The following is a 16,124-nucleotide window of genomic DNA, read 5'->3' on the forward strand; positions in this document are numbered from 1 at the left end:
CAAATACCCCCAGCACCCATTCCCACGCTGCACCCAGAGCCGCCCGCTCCCAGGGACAGGGTGATTTTTGCACAGGGTCTTGCTGCAAACCCCCTTTTTCCAATTGCTATGGGTGCATCCCAAATATCCCCATCCCCAGGGATCCCCCCAATATCCCCATCCCCAGTGATCCCCCAAATATCCCCATCCCCAGGGATCCCCCCAATATCCCCATCCCCAGTGATCCCCCAAATATCCCCATCCCCAGGGATCCCTCCAATATCCTCATCCCCAGGGATCCCCCAAATATCCCCATCCCCAGGGATCCCTCAAATATCCCCATCCCCAGGGATCCCTCCAATATCCCCATCCCCAGGGATCCCTCAAATATCCTCATCCCCAGGGATCCCCCAAATATCCCCATCCCCAGTGATCCCCCCAATATCCTCATCCCCAGGGATCCCTCAAATATCCTCATCCCCAGGGATCCCCCCAATATCCCCATCCCCAGGGATCCCCCAAATATCCTCATCCCCAGGGATCCCCCCAATATCCCCATCCCAAGGGATCCTTCAAATATCCCCATCCCCAGGGATCCCCCAAATATCCCCATCCCCAGGGATCCCCCCAATATCCTCATCCCCAGGGATCCTTCAAATATCCCCATCCCCAGGGATCCCCCCAATATCCTCATCCCCAGGGATCCCTCAAATATCCTCATCCCCAGGGATCCCTCAAATATCCCCATCCCCAGGGATCCCCCAATATCATCGGCCGGGGATTCAAACCCCACGGCCAGATCCAGGACTGGGGAAGGCCAAGCAAGGCCAAGGTTATCCAAGGTGAGTCTCTCCCCATCCCAGACGCCCTCAGGAATTAACAGGTAAGACCAGTTTTTCCTTATCCCAAGAAAAACCAGTTTAACCCACAGCCTGACGCAACCTGCCGAGATCGCCTCAAAATTTTCCCATCCACCCTGGATAACCCAGGGGGCGTTTTGAGGGAAAAAAATACATTTTTAGGGCCAACCCGCTGCGTTCCAGTGCTGGCAGCATTTTAATTACATCACGTTGCTATCGGTATCATGGAAAACCCCTCAATAAACCAAGCCCACCCCCCCTCCAGCTCCTGGAAGTAATGCTTTAATTTTTCATTTTTACCAGAATTAGGGTAAAAATCTGCAGAACGTTCCCCCCAAAATACCCCAAATTTTAAGGGAAAACCTGCCATTTACAGGGCCAAGCAGGTAGATGGGAGGGGAATTTGGCCCGGGCGCTCGGGCTGCACGCTGAAACCCATCCCGGCAGCGAGGGGAATCGTCACCGCCAAATTATTCCTCCGCAGCAAAAGGTTTTAAAACCCCAGCGTTGCACCAGCTTTTTTTTTTTTTTTTTTTTTTTGGGTGCTGATGGTCCGCGGTGCCTCTTTCCTTCCTTCCCAGGCGTATTTTTCTCCATCCAACTTTTGATCTCCCAAACCCAGCCGGTGCATTAGCAGGATGGGAGGTCGCCGCGCCGAGATGCTTCGCGGGTGATTCAGTAAGTCCTATATTCATATTTTTTTTATTCCGTTTAACCCCCCCCAAAGGAGGTTATTTTTCTTAAATAACGCCAAGGTTTTGCCAAGAAGTTTGGCTTTTTGCGCTGTTTTCTGCCCACCAGCATCCCGTGGGCTCAGGTCCCCACATCGCAAATGCCTCACGTGCTGGAATTGCATCACATTATTGCAAACGCATCAAAAATGGGAAATGCATCAAAAAATTGCAAATGCATCAAAAAATTGCAAATGCATCAAAAAATTGGAAAAGCATCAAAAACTGGCACATGAATCCTATCCCGGTGTGCCTGGACGGGACAGCACGGGGACAGCAGAACCTCTAAGGAGGGTCGGAGCAAACACACGCGTCTTCCCCTCCTGCAAAAAAAAAAAAAAAAAAAATCTCTTTTTTTGAGACGGAGCGCGTCTCCCCTCTGGGATAAAACTTACTTTGCGAGAAGGGGAGCGTGTCTGCTCCCGCAAAAATCTTGCTTTGCAGGAAGGAGAAGGAGCGCACCTTTCCTTTGCAAAAACTCTGCGCGCTAAAGGCGATACGTGCGTTTATTTCTTGGGGAAAAAAAAAAAAAAACACTTTGCAATAAAGGTGATGTGTGCGTTTATTTCTTGGGGAAAAAAAACTGCAATAAAGGAAATATGCGCATTTATTTATTGGGGAAAAAAAAAACTTTGCAATGAAGATGATGTGTGCATTTATTTCTTGGGAAAAAAAAAAACTTTGCAATAAAGGAAATATGTGCATTTAGTTCTTGGGGGAAAAAAACTGCAATAAAGGCGATATGTGCATTTATTTTTTGGGAAAAAAACCACAAACTTTTGCAATGAAGGAAATATGTGCATTTATTTCTTGAGAAAAAAGACTTTGCAATAAAGGCGATATGTGCGTTGATTTCTTGGGAAAAAAAACCAAACCTTTGCAATAAAGGAAATACGTGCATTTATTTCTTGGGGGAAAAAAACTGCAATAAAGGTGATATGTGCATTTATTTTTTGAGGGAAAAAAAGCACTTTGCAATAAAGGAAATATGTGCATTTATTTCTTGGGGAAAAACCTGCAATAAAGGAAATATGTGCATTTATTTCTTGGGAAAAAAAAACTTTGCAATGAAGACAATATGTGCATTTATTTTTTGAGGAAAAAAAGCACTTTGCGATAAAGGCGATATGTGCATTGATTTCTTGGGAAAAAAAACAAAACCTTTGAAATAAAGGAAATACGTGCATTTATTTCTTGGGGGGGAAAACTGCAATAAAGGTGATATGTGCATTTATTTTTTGAGGAAAAAAAAGCACTTTGCAATAAAGGAAATATGTGCATTTATTTCTTGGGGAAAAAAAAAACAACTTTGCGATAAAGGAAATATGTGCATTGATTTTTTGAGAAAAAAAGCACTTTGCAATAAAGGCGATATGTGCATTTATTTCTTGGTGAAAAAAAAAAAAACCTTTTCAAGTAGGGGAGCGAGTGCCTTTTGCTCTTGCAAAAAATAATTATTCTTTGCAATAAGTTGTGCATTTTCCTTTACGAAAAAAATAAATCCCTCCGCAAGAAGGGGAGCGCGTGCATCCTGGCTGCTGCAGAAGGGGAATCCCTTTGCTCTCACCCTCCCCAAGTCTTCCCGTCCTAAAGATGGAGCTGTGTGTGCAGAGCGGGACTTGCAGCCTCTTCCTCTCCAAAGCAAGATGATTTTTTTTTTTTTTTTTTTTTCCCCTTTCCTGCCCATACATGTGTTTCTGTTTTGTATTGTAGCATTTGTTCTGGCGGCTCATATTTACATTTTAAGTGCATCTGGTGGGTGGGCGCTAAGGGAGGAAAGGGAAAAAAAAAAAAAAAAAAAAATTACCTCCTTTTTTCTGCAACAGGAAACACCACCAAAAATATTGCAAAGGCCCCGAGTTGTTGCTTTCTTTATGCTGCACCCTTCGCCCTAAAATCAGGTTTGCAATTGGGGGGGGGGGGGGGGGGGGAGGGCAGGGAATTGGGGGGAGGAGGAGGAGGGGAAAGGGGATGGGGGGGGGCTTAAAAAGCCTTTAAAAAAAAAAAAAAAAAAAAAAAAAGGCAGGCAGGCGGATCCACGTGGTTTAATGGGGCCAGACAGAGATCCCATTGTTCACCAGCAATAATAAAGGGGAAATTAAAAAAAAAAAAAAAAAAGGGGGGGGGGCAGACGGAGGGAGAGGGATGGAGCCGGGGGGGCGGCCCCAGCCGCGCAGGGGGCTGGGATTTATTTTGCAGCCCCCCCCTCAAATATCATTCCCCCCCCCCCCCCCGAAAAAAAAAAAGCCCCCCCCCTAACAAACAAGCAAATAAAAAAGGCCAGAGGCAGCAGGAGCACAAGCGGGGCCCCCCCGAGAGCAGGTGTGGGGGTGCGGGGAGGGGGGGGGGTGGGAGGAGGGGGGAGCCGGTACCCCCCCGGTGCGCAGCTCCCCCCACTTCCCCTTGGGGGGGGCGGGGCGGGCTTTTTGTCTCCGGGCCGGTTTCTTGCCGTGCAGCCCCCCCGGTTTGTGATTCCCCTTCCGTAACCCCCCCTTTGCGAACCGTCCCTTTGCACCCCCCCCCCCTTTGCACCCCCCCCCAAACCTCCTTTACACCCCCCCTCGTGCACCCCCCGCCGCGAATCGCCCCTTTCCAACCCCCCATCCAACCCCCCTTTGCAAATAGTCTTTGTAGCCCCCCCGTGCCCCCCCCACCCCCCCTTTTGTAACCCCCTGTGCACCCCCCACAAACCGACCCTTTCCAACCCCCCCGCAGTCTCCCCCTTCCGCAAACCTCCTCCTTGCACCCCCCTCTTGGCAACACCCCGTGCACCCCCCCCTTGCAGCCCCCCCTTCGCGAACCGCCCCCTTTGCACCCCCCCCTTGTAAATCGTCCCTTTGCGAATCGCCCCTTTGCACCCCCACTTTTGCAACCCCCCCTTTTGCAAATTGTCCCTTTGCAACCCCACTTTTGCACCCCCCCTCTACCCCTCCCTTTGCACCCCCCCTTAACCTCACTTTTACGACCCCCCCGTTGCAAATCGTCCCTTTGCGCCCCCACTTTCGCACCCCCACTTTTACAACCCCCTTCTCTACCCCTCCCTTTGCACCCCCACTTTTACACCCCCCTTTTGCACCCCCCTTTTGAACCCCCCCTTTGCAAATCGTCCCTTTGCACCCCCACTTTTACACACACCCCCTTTGCAACCCCATTTTTGCACCCCCACTTTTACGCCCCCCCTCTCTACCCCTCCCTTTGCACCCCCACTTTTACGCCCCCCCTTTGCACCCCCCTTTTGTACCCCCCCTTTGCAAATCATCCCTTTGCACCCCTCTTTTGTACCCCCCCTTTACAAGTTTTCCCTTTGCACCCCCCTTTGTCACGCCACTTTTACGACCCCCCCTTTTGCAAATCGTCCCTTTGCGCCCCCACTTTCGCACCCCCACTTTTACAACCCCCCTCTCTACCCCTCCCTTTGCACCCCCACTTTTACACCCCCCTTTGCACCCCCCTTTCATACCCCTCCCTTTGCAAATCGTCCCTTTGCACCCCCCCTTTGCACCCCGATTTTCGCACCCCCCCTCTCTACCCCTCCTTTTGCACCCCCACTTTTACACACCCCCCCTTTACACCCCCCTTTACAAGTTTTCCCTTTGCACCCCCCTTTGCCACCCCACTTTTATGACCCCCCCCTTTGCAAATCGCCCCTTTGCACCCCCCCATGCACCCACCCCCCCCCTTTAAACTTTCTCCAAGTGCACTCAAGGCCCGGGGGGGGGGTGGGGGGGGTCACCCCGCGCTCCCCTCTCCCCGCCCCCCCCCCCCCGGCCTTTTGTGTCCCCCGGGGGGGGGGGGGGGGGGGGGGGGGCCGGGCCGCTGGCGGGGGGGTGACGGCGGCGCGTGGCTGTCCCCAGGCGCCATGCCCCGGCGGAAAGCGGCGGGGCCGCCCTGGGAAGCGGCTCCGGGCAACGGGGCGGCGGCGGCGGCGGCGGCGGGGAGGCGGCGGCCCGGCCCCGCGGCGGCCGGAGGGAGGCGGCGGCCGCGGCCCGAGCGCGGCGGCGGCGGCGGAGGAGGAGGAGGAGGAGGTGGAGGAGGAGGAGGAGGAGGAGGGAGCAGCGGAGGGAGCAGCGATGAAGAAGCGCCTCGAGAGCGGCGGCCGCGGGACGGCAGCCCCGGAGGGAGGCGGCCCGGCAGGCCCGGGGGGGCCGGGAGCGGAGGGGCCGGTGGAGGAGGAGGAGGAGGAGGAGGAGGAGGCGCGGCGAGGGGACAGAGCGTCGTGATCTGCGAGCCCGAGCACAGCAAGGAGCGCGTCGTGAGTGGGGCGGCGGGAGGGCACCCCCCCAGTGAACCCCCAATGAACCCCCCATTGAACCCCCCGTTGCACCCCCAATGAGCCCCCCCATTGCACCCCCCCAATGAACCCCCCTGCACCCCTCCTTGAACCCCCCCATTGCACCCCCCATTGCACCCCCCATTGCACCCCCCATTGCACCCCCAATGAGCCCCCCCATTGCACCCCCCCAATGAACCCCCTAATGAACCCCCCATTGCACCCCCAATGAACCCCCCCGCACCCCTCCTTGAACCCCCCAATGCACCCCCCACCCGCACCCCCAATGGACCCCAGTTGCACCCCCAATGCACCCTGGCTTTGCCCCCCCACATTGCGCCTCTCCCTCTCTCCCCCCGTTGCACCCCCAATGTGCCCCCCCACTGCACCCCCATACTTCACCCCTCTTACACCCCCACATCGCGACCCCCAGCGTACCCCCAATTACATCCCTTGCACCCCCATATCCCCCCCAACGTACCCTCTCATTGCACCCCAATACACCCCCCCTTATTGTACCCTTAATGCCCCCCACTAGTGCCCCCAACACCCCATCATTGCACCCCAGTGCCCCCCCACGCACCCCGTCATTGCGTGTCCCAGGCCCCCCCTTGGGTGTACCCCCACCCTGTACCCCCCCTGCCCCCCGTATCAGACACCCCCCCGACTTCCTGCAAGCGCTGGTGCATTTTGGGGGGGGTCCAGAGCACCCCCCCACCATTTTCCCACCCTTCTTTGCCTTGCAAGGGGAGCGCTTGGCTTCGGGGCCCTTTTGGGGGGCACAGGGGCTTCCTCAGTGGGGTGACACTGCAGAATGTCCCCCCTGCGTCCCCCGTGTCCCCCCCATGCCCCCCCATCCCCCCCGTCACCGATGTCCCTGATGTCCCCAGTGTCCCCCACATCTCCCGTGTCCCCAGTGTCCCCTGACCCCATGACCCCCATGTCCCTGATGTCCCCCACGTCCCCAGCATCCCCCATGTCCCCCACATTTCCAATGTCCCTGATGTCCCCAATGTCCCCCACATCTCCAGTGTCCCCTGTGTCTCTGATGTCCCCCATGTCTCTGATGTCCCCCACATCTCCAGTGTCCCCTGTGTCTCTGATGTCCCCCATGTCTCTGATGTCCCCCATGTCCCTGATGTCCCCCACATCTCCAGTGTCCCCTGTGTCTCTGATGTCCCCCATGTCTCTGATGTCCCCCATGTCCCTGATGTCCCCCACATCTCCAGTGTCCCCTGTATCCCTGATGTCCCCCACATCTCCAGTGTCCCCCATGTCTCTTGATGTCCCCCACAGCCCTGATGTCCTCCATGTCCATCACATCCCTAAAGTCCCCCATGACCCACATGTCCCCTGTGTCCCCAGTGTTCCCCATGATCCCCGTGTCCCCATATCCCCCATGACCCCAATGTCCCCTGTGTCCCTGATGTCCCCCACATCCCCAATGTCCCCCATGTCCTCTATGTCCCACATGTCCCCTGTGTCCCTGATGTCCCCCACATCTCCAGTGTCCCCCATGTCTCTGATGTCCCCCACAGCCCTGATGTCCCCTATGACCCGCATGTCCGCAGTGTCCCCTGTGTCCCCCATGACCCCTGTGTCCCTGATGTCCCCCATGTCCCCAGTGTCCCCCATTTCTCTGATGTCCCCCACAGCCCTGATGTCCTCCACATCCATCACATCCCTAATGCCCCCCATGACCCGCATGTCCCCCGTGTCCCCCGATGTCCCCTGTGTCCCCCATGTCTCCCACATCCCCTGTGTCGCTGATGTCCCCGATGTCCCCTGTGTCCCTAATGTCCCTGATATCCCCTGTGTCCCTGATGTCCCCAATGTCCCCCGTGTTCCCGATGTCCCCTGATGTCCCCCGTGTCCCCCATGTCCCCAGTGTCCCGTGTCCCCCACATCCCCCATGTCCCCGATGTCCCCTGTGTCCCCCACGTCCCCCATGTCCCCGATGTCCCCCTGACGGTGTCGGCTCCCCACAGAAGCTGGAGGGTTCCCGGTGCCGGGGGCAGCTCCTCATCTTCGGAGCCACCAACTGGGACCTGATCGGCCGCAAAGAAGTGCCTAAGCAGCAAGGTGGGGGCAATTGATAGTCATATTAATTGATATTTTAATTAATTAATATTTTTTGAGGGGTTTTTTTACAATTGCATAGCATAATCTGGGCCAGAACCTGGGGCGTGCTGGATTTCCTGCAAAGCAAAATAACCACGCTGCTTATTTTTTATGCATTTATATTTCATTATTTTTTTCTGCTTATTTTTATGCATTTAATTAATTTTTTATTAATTAATATTTTGGGGGTTGTTTTTTTATAGTTGAATATTGTAATCAGGGCCAGAACTTGGGGTGCACTGAGTCTCCTGCAAAGCAAAATAAACACGCTGCTTATTTTTTATGCATTTATATTTCATTATTTTTTTCTGCTTATTTTTATGCGTTCACATTTAATTATTTTCCTTAATTAATTAATTGGGCGGGGGAGTTACAGTTGCATGTTAGAGCCTGGGCCAGAACTTGTGGGTGCGCTCGATCTTCCGCAAAGCAAAATAACCACGCTGCTTCCTTATTATGCATTTATAGTCAATTAATTGTTTTCTGCTTATTTTTTATGCATTTATATTTAATTAATTGTTATTTATTTATTAATTTGGGAGGCAGTTACAGTTGCATAGTGTACTCTTGGGCCAGAACTTGGGGTGCGCTGGAGCTCCTGCAAAGCAAAACAGCGGTGCTGCTTACATTTTATGCATTTATATTCAGTTATTTTTATGCATGTATATTTAATTTTTATTAATTAATGTTTTTATTAATTAATATTTTTGGAGGTGGTTTTTTTTTTTACAGTTGCATGTTGTAATCTGATCCAGAACTTGGGGTGCACTGAGTCTCCTGCGAAGCAAAATAACCACACTGCTTATTTTTTATGCATTTATATTCCATTAAATTTTCTGCTTATTTTTATGCGTTTATATTTAATTACTATTTTTATTACTTAGTATTTTTGAAGGGTTTTTTTTTTTTACAGTTGCATGGCATGATCTGGGCCAGAACTTGGGGTATGCTGAGTCTCCTACAAAGCAAAATAACTGCGCTGCTTCCTTTTTATGCATTTATATTCAATTTTTTTTTTCTGCTTATTTTTTCTGCATTTATATTTAATTAAATTGTTATTTCTTTATTAGTTTGGGGGGCAGTTAAAGTTGTATATTGTAGCCTGGGCCAGAACCTGGGGTGCTCTGGATCTCCTGCAAAGCAAAACAACGTTGCTGCTTATGTTTTATGCATTTATATCCAGTTGTTTTTACGCGTGTAGATTTAATTATTATTTTTATTAATTAATATTTTTTGAGGGTTTTTTTACAGTTGTATAGGATAGTCTGGGCCAGAACTTGGGGTGCGCTGGAGCTCCCACAAAGCAAAATAACCACGCTGCTTCCTTTTTATCCATTTATATTCAGGGTTTTTTTCTGCTTATTTTTTACGCGTGTAGATTTAATTATTATTTTTATTAATTAATATTTTTTGAGGGTTTTTTTACAGTTGTATAGGATAGTCTGGGCCAGAACTTGGGGTGCGCTGGAGCTCCTGCAAAGCAAAATAACCACGCTGCTTCCTTTTTATGCATTTATATTCAGGGTTTTTTCTGCTTATTTTTTATGCGTGTATATTTAATTATTATTTTCATTAATTAATATTTTTTGAGGGTTTTTTTTACAGTTGTATAGGATAGTCTGGGCCAGAACTTGGGGTGCGCTGGAGCTCCTGCAAAGCAAAATAACCACGCTGCTTCCTTTTTATGCGTTTTATTCAGTTAATTTTTTCTGCTTCGCTTTTATGCATTTCTATTTAATTAACTTTTTTTTTTTTTTCTCCTTTTTGCTGTTAATACAGTTGCATATCGGAATCTGGGCCAGAACTTGTGGGGGCCGCACAGGTACGGGTGTCTCTCAGGTATTCAGGTGCGGAGCGTGGTGTCGGGACCCTGCGCTGCGCACAGCCTGCTCATCACCGCCGAGGGCAAGCTCTGGAGTTGGGGTGAGCAGCGAGGAGGGGGCACCCCAAAAAAAAAAAAAAAAATCCCGGTGTGATGCCAGGAGGCTTCATCCTCGCGTTTTGCTGCCAAAAAAATCGCGATTTTTGGCTAGGTCGCAACGAAAAAGGGCAACTGGGCCACGGGGACACGAAGCGGGTGGAAGCCCCGAAGCTCATCGAGGTGTTGGGGGGTGAAGCCATCGTGCTGGCAGCCTGTGGCCGGAACCACACCCTGGCACTTACAGGTATTGCGGGGAAAAACTCACTTTTTTGGGCAAATTGTCTGAAACGACCTCATTTTGCCCTAAAACACCACTCGTTTGGGTTTTTTTTTTTTTGCGTTGCAGAGAGTGGCTCGGTGTTTGCCTTCGGCGAGAATAAAATGGGGCAGCTGGGGTTGGGGAACCAGACAGACGCCGTACCCAGCCCTACACAGGTATCGCCGCGCCTTTCCGTGCTTCCCCTCATGCTTTTTGGGTGAAAACCCAGCAGATTTGGGGTTTTCCTATGGAAAAAAAATCCCTAGCAGAGCCCAAACCTCTTGAGGATGCAAGAGCATCCCTCTTGGGGGTGCTGCTTTATTTGCAGCTTTGGTGCAAACAAATGCAAAGAGGAATTTGAAATAAAACCCCAAATTTGAGGATTTTGTGGTTTCCCTTGGAAAATTCAGCTTTTTCCCTTTTTTCTTGTGTTGGGGTTGTTTGGGTTTTTTTAATGCCTTTTTCTGCTTCTCCTGCAGATCATGTACAACGGGCAGCCCATCACCAAGCTGGCCTGTGGGGCTGAATTCAGCATGATCATGGATTGCAAAGGAAACCTCTACTCCTTTGGGTGCCCTGAGTACGGGCAGCTGGGTACGGTGCTGTTTTGGGGTGATTTGCTAAAATTTTGAGCTATTACAGGGTTGGGGGAGGGGAAAAGTTCCCTGCCTCAGTTTCCCCATCTGGGCAACCAAAACATCCCTTTACCTCCAGCAAAAAGAGCGGGGTGGGAGCTGCGGGGTTTGCGAGAGGAGGGGGGATTTCTGCAGCTGGCTTGGAAATGGTGGGGCGCAGGGCGGGGGGAACACCCCGTTTTCATCCCGGGGCTTGTCCACAGGGCATAATTCGGATGGGAAATTCATCGCCCGGGCGCAGCGGATAGAGTACGACTGCGAGCTGGTGCCGCGCCGCGTGGCCATCTTCATCGAGAAGACCAAAGATGGGCAGATCCTGCCCGTCCCCAACGTGGTGGTGCGGGACGTGGCGTGCGGGGCCAACCACACGGTACGCGGGAGGGGTGCAGGGTAAACGCTCGCAGGAGGATTTGAGGATAAAGACTGGCAGCGTGCGTGGAAGGCTAGACGTTTGCAGGGTGGGTGTGGGGGTAAAGATCTTCAGGGTGCAGTTAGATAGCAAAATTTGCAGCTTGTGTGTGAGGGTAAATAGTTGCAGCCTGCATTTAAGGGTTGAGATTTGCAGCCTGCATTTAAGGATAAAAGTTTTGCAGTGTGCATTTATGGGCAGGATTTGCAGTGTGCGTAGAAGGATAAATACTTGCACCCTGCATGTAAAGATAAATACTTGCAGGGTGCCTTTAAGAACAGAGGTTTGCAGGGGGCGTGTAAGGTTAAAGATGTTCAGGGGCTTTTTAAATATCAAAATTTGCAGCATGTGTATAGGGATAAATATTTGCAGTGTGCATTTATGGGCAGGATTTGCAGTGTGCATGTAAAGATAAATACTCACAGCCTGCGTGTAAGAACAGAGGTTTGCAGGGTGCGTGTAAGGTTAAAGATGTTCAGGGGCTTTTTAAGTATCAAAATTTGCAGCATGTGTATAGGGATAAATATTTGCAGCCCGCATTTAAGGATAAAAGTTTTGCATTGTGCATTTAAGTGTAGAGATTTGCAGCGTGCATTTATGGGCAGGATTTGTGCATGTAAGGATGAATCCTTGGAGCACGCATTTATGGATAGAGATCTGCAGTGTATCGGGATAAATATTTGCAGTGTGTGTTTAAGGATAAGTCCTTGGAGTGTGCATTAAAGATTTGCAGCTGCATTTAAGGATTGAGGTTTGCAGCGTACGTTTAAGGATAAATATTTGCAGGGTGCGTTTAAGGCTAAAGATTTGCAGGGCGGAATTAAGGATAAATATTTGCAGGGTGCATTTAGCATTTGCAATGCACAGGGCAATCGCCGTTTATTGTGGCCGCTGCGGCTTTCCCTGCACTGAGCTGGTCAGGTCTCAGCTGCTCATGGTTGCGGGGGGACGTTTCTTGGCCCCCAGCTCGTCCTGGACTCGCAGAAGCGCGTTTTCTCCTGGGGGTTTGGGGGTTATGGGCGGCTGGGCCACGCCGAGCAGAAGGACGAGATGGTGCCTCGGCTGGTCAAGCTCTTCGACTTCCCGGGGCGTGGGGCGGCGCAGATCTACGCCGGCTACACGTGCTCCTTCGCCGTCAGCGAGACAGGTTGGGATTTTGGCTTTTTGAAGCAAATCCATCGTTATTTGGGGTGTTTTGGGGATGTTTGGGGCGTGCCGTAGCTTGACGGGTGATGTTGGGGTTTGCAGGCGGCTTGTTTTTTTGGGGTGCCACCAACACCTCCCGGGAGTCCACCATGTACCCCAAAGCTGTGCAGGACCTCTGCGGCTGGAAAATCCGCAGCCTGGCCTGTGGGTAAGTCCAAGCTCTGCCCCCCCCCCCCACAACCCACCCCAATTTCCTGGTTTTTTGGGGTGCAGCCACCTGCAGGGTGGTTTGGGGGGGGGCATGGGGTCACTCTGCCTTGCACCCTGCTGCAGGAAGAGCAGCATCATCGTGGCAGCGGATGAGAGCACCATCAGCTGGGGTCCCTCGCCCACCTTCGGGGAACTGGTAAGAAGGATTTACCAGGGATCCCCAACCCCTTGACACCCCAAAATCCCCCCCAGCCACTAGCAGGAGGGACTGGTTGCTTCCCACCCCACCCCACTGATTTTCCCCCCTCTCCATGGATGCACTTGGCAGGGCTACGGGGACCACAAGCCCAAATCCTCGACAGCCGCCCAGGAGGTGAAGACCCTGGATGGGATCTACACGGAGCAGGTGAGTGGGGGAACATGCTGGAGGAGGCTGGAGGAGGGTGCGTGGACCCCCCCTTAAATAAATACAACAACTGATGCCGTACGCAACTTATCACACCCATGGGATGCCAGAGGAAGGCTGTGTGGGCCCCCCCCTTTAAATAAATATAGTGACTGAGGCTGTGCACAACTCATCACACCTGTGGGATGCTGGAGGGAGGGTGCGTGGACACCCCCCACTTAAATAAATCCGGCAACTGAGGCCGTACACAACTTATCACACCCATGGGATGCTGGAGGGAGGGCACGTGGGGTTCCCCCCCCCTTACATAGATTTAGCAGCTGAGGCTGTACACAACTCATCACACCCATGGGATGCTGGAGGGAGGGCACGTGGGAGTCCCCCCCGTAAATAGATTTAGCAGCTGAGGCTGTACAGAACTCATCACACCCATGGGATGCTGAAGGGAGGGCACATGGAGTCCCCCCCGTAAATAGATTTAGCAGCTGAGGCTGTACAGAACTCATCACACCCATGGGATGCTGAAGGGAGGGCACATGGGAGTCCCCCCCGTAAATAGATTTAGCAGCTGAGGCTGTACAGAACTCATCACACCCATGGGATGCTGAAGGGAGGGCACATGGGAGTCCCCCCCCGTAAATAGATTTAGCAGCTGAGGCTGTACACAACTCATCACACCCATGGGATGCTGAAGGGAAGGCACGTGGGAGTCCCCCCCCGTAAATAGATTTAGCAGCTGAGGCTGTACAGAACTCATCACACCCATGGGATGCTGGAGGGAGGGCACATGGGAGTCCCCCCCTTTACATAGATTTAGCAGCTGAGGCTGTACACAACTCATCACACCCATGGGATGCAAAACGTGGTCCTGGATAACAGTAGGTGGGGGGAAAAAAGCAGCGGGGATGCGGCGCGTGGCCCCGTGCCTCAGTTTCCCCCCCTCTGCCCTGCTCCCAGGTGGCCATGGGCTACGCCCACTCGCTGGTGATCGCCCGCGACGAGACCGACGCCGAAAAGGAGAAGCTCCGCAAGCTGCCCGAGTACAACCCCCGCACCATCTGAGGGACGCCCCCCCCCCCCGCCAGGACCCCCCAAAACCCCGCTTTTCCAAGCCAGCCGTGGTTTTAACTACCTGTTCTCCCATTTCCAAAGCCTTGGGGGGGTTTTTATTTCCCCCCCCCACCCCCGGCTTTTTTGAGTTCCCAACCGTAGCAGGATCTTTTGGCACATCCAGGCTTGTTTTTTGGGGGTTATTTTTTTAATTATTTTAATTTTATTTGTATTTTTCTGCATCACTTTTTATTATTTCCCCTTTTCCCAGCCACAAATACCCCCCCGCCAGCTGCAGGTTCGGGGGGGTAAATTTGGGGACCTGAAGAGCAGCTGCAAAACGCCTCTTTTCCCCCAATATTCCAATTTTTTTTGGCATTTTTCCCAAATACCCCCCATTTTGGGTGCTGTGGTTTTGGGGGTTCCCCCCCCCCCCCCCCCCCTCCTCCAGCATCCCTTTTCCCAGCCGGATTCAGGATGTGGATGTTATCCCACATCCCCCAAGGGCCAAACCCCTCCCCAGCATCATTTTGGGGCTCCCCTCCCCGCTATCCCAGCCCTCGCCCACCCCAGGGAGATCTCAGGTATGAAGAGGGGAGCCCTAAAGCATCACGTAAGCTTTTTCTTGGAATTATTCTTCATTTTGTTTTAATTATTATTAATTATTTCTGCCTGGTATCAGCCCAAAGTCCCTCCTACAACGCTGTGCACTGTGCTGGAGAAACGAGGTGCCTTTTTGAGCAGAGCCCAGCTCTGCCTCCACGCAACCCAAGGGTGACTTTTTTTTTTATTTTATTTTTTTTTTTAATTTTTATTTTTGAATTTGTAGGGTTTATTCTGAATTTTTAACAGTTTTTTGTAAGTCCTTTCCGCTCCCCCCGAGGGGTCGCGCTGGGTGCTTGGGGGGGGCGGCGGTTGCCACGTTCGCACCCATTTGGGGAGTTTTGCAGTAAAAAAAAAAAAAAAAAAAAAAGGGTTGGGTTTTTTTTTTTTTTTTCATTTGAGTTGGGGTTGGGGGTTATTTTGGGGTTTTTTGGGGGTGTGTTAGAAATAAAATATCCAGGACAGGGAGAGCAGCTGGGCGGAAAAATCAAATATTCCGCTTTTTTAGCAATACTAGTTTTTTTGGGGTTGTGGTATGAGCAGATGCTGCAGCCCCAATAAAACGGGGTGGAAAAATCACCAAAACCCCACTTTTACCCCTTAAAAAAAGCATCATTTCGGTTCATCCTGCCTGCCAGCAAAAAAATCTTTTTAGCCTGATTAAACTTCTCCCACCTCGGCTGCCACGTGCCGGCTGCGGGCAAGGGAAGGAGGAGGCTCGAGGAAGAAAATAATCCAAAACCACGAGGATCTGGGAACAACTCGTCCTTTAGCAGAGAGGGTCCTGGGTTAGTGCTGTAATTGTCTTCTTCATGGTTTGTTTTTTTTTTATATTTCTTGGAGTAAATGTTTAAATAAACGACGTCATTGTGTAACCCCCCTTTGCTCCGCTTGCTTTATCCACCCCTATTTTTTTTTAATTATTTTTAAATTTTTCATTTATTAATTTAATATTTTAATTTTCAATTTAATTTTTAAATTGTAACCCGTATTTTTTATTATCTTTTAATTTTTAAATTATTTTTAAATTTTCCATTTATTTAATTTTTTATTTTTAATTTAATTTTTAAATTGTAACCCGTATTTTTTATTATTTTTGAATTTTTAAATTATTTTTAAATTTTCCGTTTATTTAATTTTTTATTTTTAATTTAATTTTTAAATTGTAACCCGTATTTTTTATTATTTTTGAATTTTTAAATTATTTTTAAATTTTCCGTTTATTTAATATTTTTATTTTTAATTTAATTTTTAAATTGTAACCCGTATTTTTTATTATCTTTTAATTTTTAAATTATTTTTAAATTTTCCATTTAATATTTTTATTTTTAATTTAACTTTTAAATTGTAACCCGTATTTTTTATTATTTTTTAATTTTTTTAATTCTTTTTAAATTTTTCATTTATTTAATATTTTTATTTTTAATTTAACTTTTAAATTGTAACCCGTATTTTTTATTATTTTTGAATTTTTTAATTCTTTTTAAATTTTTCATTTATTTAATATTTTAATTTTTAATTTAA

At 50.1% G+C, this 16,124-nt stretch overlaps 1 protein-coding gene across 1 annotated transcript; it reads left to right on the forward strand.

The window, feature by feature from the left end:
• Positions 1–2,627: 2,627 nt before the first annotated feature.
• RCC2 (regulator of chromosome condensation 2) lies at positions 2,628–15,475 on the forward strand. The gene is made up of 14 exons (XM_074892682.1): positions 2,628–3,471; positions 5,425–5,562; positions 5,611–5,822; positions 7,829–7,922; positions 9,741–9,884; positions 9,995–10,126; positions 10,229–10,317; positions 10,621–10,735; positions 10,980–11,146; positions 12,152–12,332; positions 12,434–12,539; positions 12,665–12,737; positions 12,870–12,947; positions 13,905–15,475. The coding sequence occupies exons 2-14, from the start codon at positions 5,430–5,432 to the stop codon at positions 14,007–14,009; spliced, it is 1,629 nt and encodes a 542-aa protein (XP_074748783.1). The 5' UTR covers positions 2,628–3,471; positions 5,425–5,429; the 3' UTR covers positions 14,010–15,475.
• Positions 15,476–16,124: the final 649 nt, after the last annotated feature.

Source organism: Strix uralensis, chromosome 23, assembly GCF_047716275.1.
Source record: "Strix uralensis isolate ZFMK-TIS-50842 chromosome 23, bStrUra1, whole genome shotgun sequence".
Classification (NCBI taxonomy): domain Eukaryota; kingdom Metazoa; phylum Chordata; class Aves; order Strigiformes; family Strigidae; genus Strix; species Strix uralensis.

Coding starts and splice junctions, on each gene's coding strand:
- RCC2 (XM_074892682.1), top strand. CDS start 5,430: ATGCCCCGGCGGAAAGCGGCGGGGCCGCCCTGGGAAGCGGCTCCGGGC. Junction 5,563..5,610: donor GCGGCGGCCGCGGCCCGAGC/GCGGCGGCGGCG, acceptor GAGGAGGAGGAG/GAGGAGGAGGGAGCAGCGGA. Junction 10,318..10,620: donor CCGTACCCAGCCCTACACAG/GTATCGCCGCGC, acceptor CTTCTCCTGCAG/ATCATGTACAACGGGCAGCC.